The sequence below is a fragment of the Phalaenopsis equestris genome, unplaced genomic scaffold (genome assembly GCF_001263595.1).
Source record: "Phalaenopsis equestris unplaced genomic scaffold, ASM126359v1 Scaffold194120, whole genome shotgun sequence".
Classification (NCBI taxonomy): domain Eukaryota; kingdom Viridiplantae; phylum Streptophyta; class Magnoliopsida; order Asparagales; family Orchidaceae; genus Phalaenopsis; species Phalaenopsis equestris.
The window spans coordinates 1-1,118 of record NW_018214069.1 but is presented as its reverse complement, the minus strand read 5'-3'; the positions used below and the strand labels follow the sequence as shown (position 1 = coordinate 1,118).

Here is a 1,118-nt window from a genome sequence, read left to right as displayed (position 1 = left end):
GATATGTAAATACATAAGAATTGAGTGCTGCGTATGTAAATCTTCCTTAATTAAAATACCTTCAAGCTCTCATGCCACTGGGAACTTTTGGCTCTCCAAGATTTACAAAAGCCTCGGCTCGAACAATACGTAATGTAGCTGAATGCCATGACACTAGATGGTTCATGTAATTGCTCACGTATCTTCTTCTATCTTCCTTATAATCCAGATAATAAGCATGCTCCCACATATCAAGAGATATGATTGGAAAATCACCAAAAATTAGAGGGCAAACAGCATGTGATGTTCTAACCACAGCAAGCATTTTCTCCTCTCTCTTCAAGACTAGCCAAATCCAACCAGAACCAAACAATCCCATTGCAGATTCCATGAATTTATCCTTAAAATTGGAAAACGATCCAAAATCCTTTTCAATTTGATGAAGCAAGCTTCCCCAAGGCATACTGCCACTATCCGGTTGCATTGATTCCCAAAAAAAGTCGTGATTCCAAGCCTCCGCAGCATTATTGAACTCTGGTAATGGATTCCCGTTGTTGTAGGTGGTTTTGACAAGTTCTTCCAGGGTGCTGCCATATAATGAACTGTTCTTGAGCTGCTTATTCAAGCGCTCAACACAATCACGGTGATAAACTCCCCAATGTAGTTCCAATGTCCTCTTGCTCATGAATGGTTCTAAAGCATCAAGCTTATAAGGAGGGGTTGTAAGGCCATAGTAACACAAAAAACTGGCCGACTTTTCAGAACCAAGCGACCGTCTTTTCCCCACACGAACAGCTTTTGTTGAGCTCTTCGGTCTCATGTTTAGACCATGCGGTGAAGTAAACACAGATCCTTTGATCCAAAATATCCGTCCTTCTGAATTTCTCGAAGCATTCTTCCATCGAAATAACAAAGCATTCAGCAAAAGCACCAAATTCGATACGTTTGAAGAAGAGAAACTTAGCACTAACCTTAGGCAGGAATCCAACATCTCGGACAACCAATCCCAGCGCTGCCGAGCTCATCCTAGTCGAAGTGTCAGCAAGGAAGAATCCACTTCACCAACTGTGACAATCTAGACGGCGCTTGCGCTTCTATCGTAAATTGCAGGATAGGGCCCGTTTGGGGTGCGGCATCCT

At 42.6% G+C, this 1,118-nt stretch overlaps 1 protein-coding gene across 1 annotated transcript; it reads right to left on the bottom strand.

Annotated features, from left to right (window-relative positions):
• Positions 1–27: 27 nt before the first annotated feature.
• Positions 28–1,101, bottom strand: LOC110034868 (superoxide dismutase [Fe] 2, chloroplastic-like). The gene is made up of 2 exons (XM_020739106.1): positions 951–1,101; positions 28–874 (listed from the first exon to the last, which is right to left on the bottom strand). Exons 1-2 carry the CDS (start codon positions 1,002–1,004, stop codon positions 62–64), a joined length of 867 nt encoding a protein of 288 aa, XP_020594765.1. The 5' UTR covers positions 1,005–1,101; the 3' UTR covers positions 28–61.
• Positions 1,102–1,118: the final 17 nt, after the last annotated feature.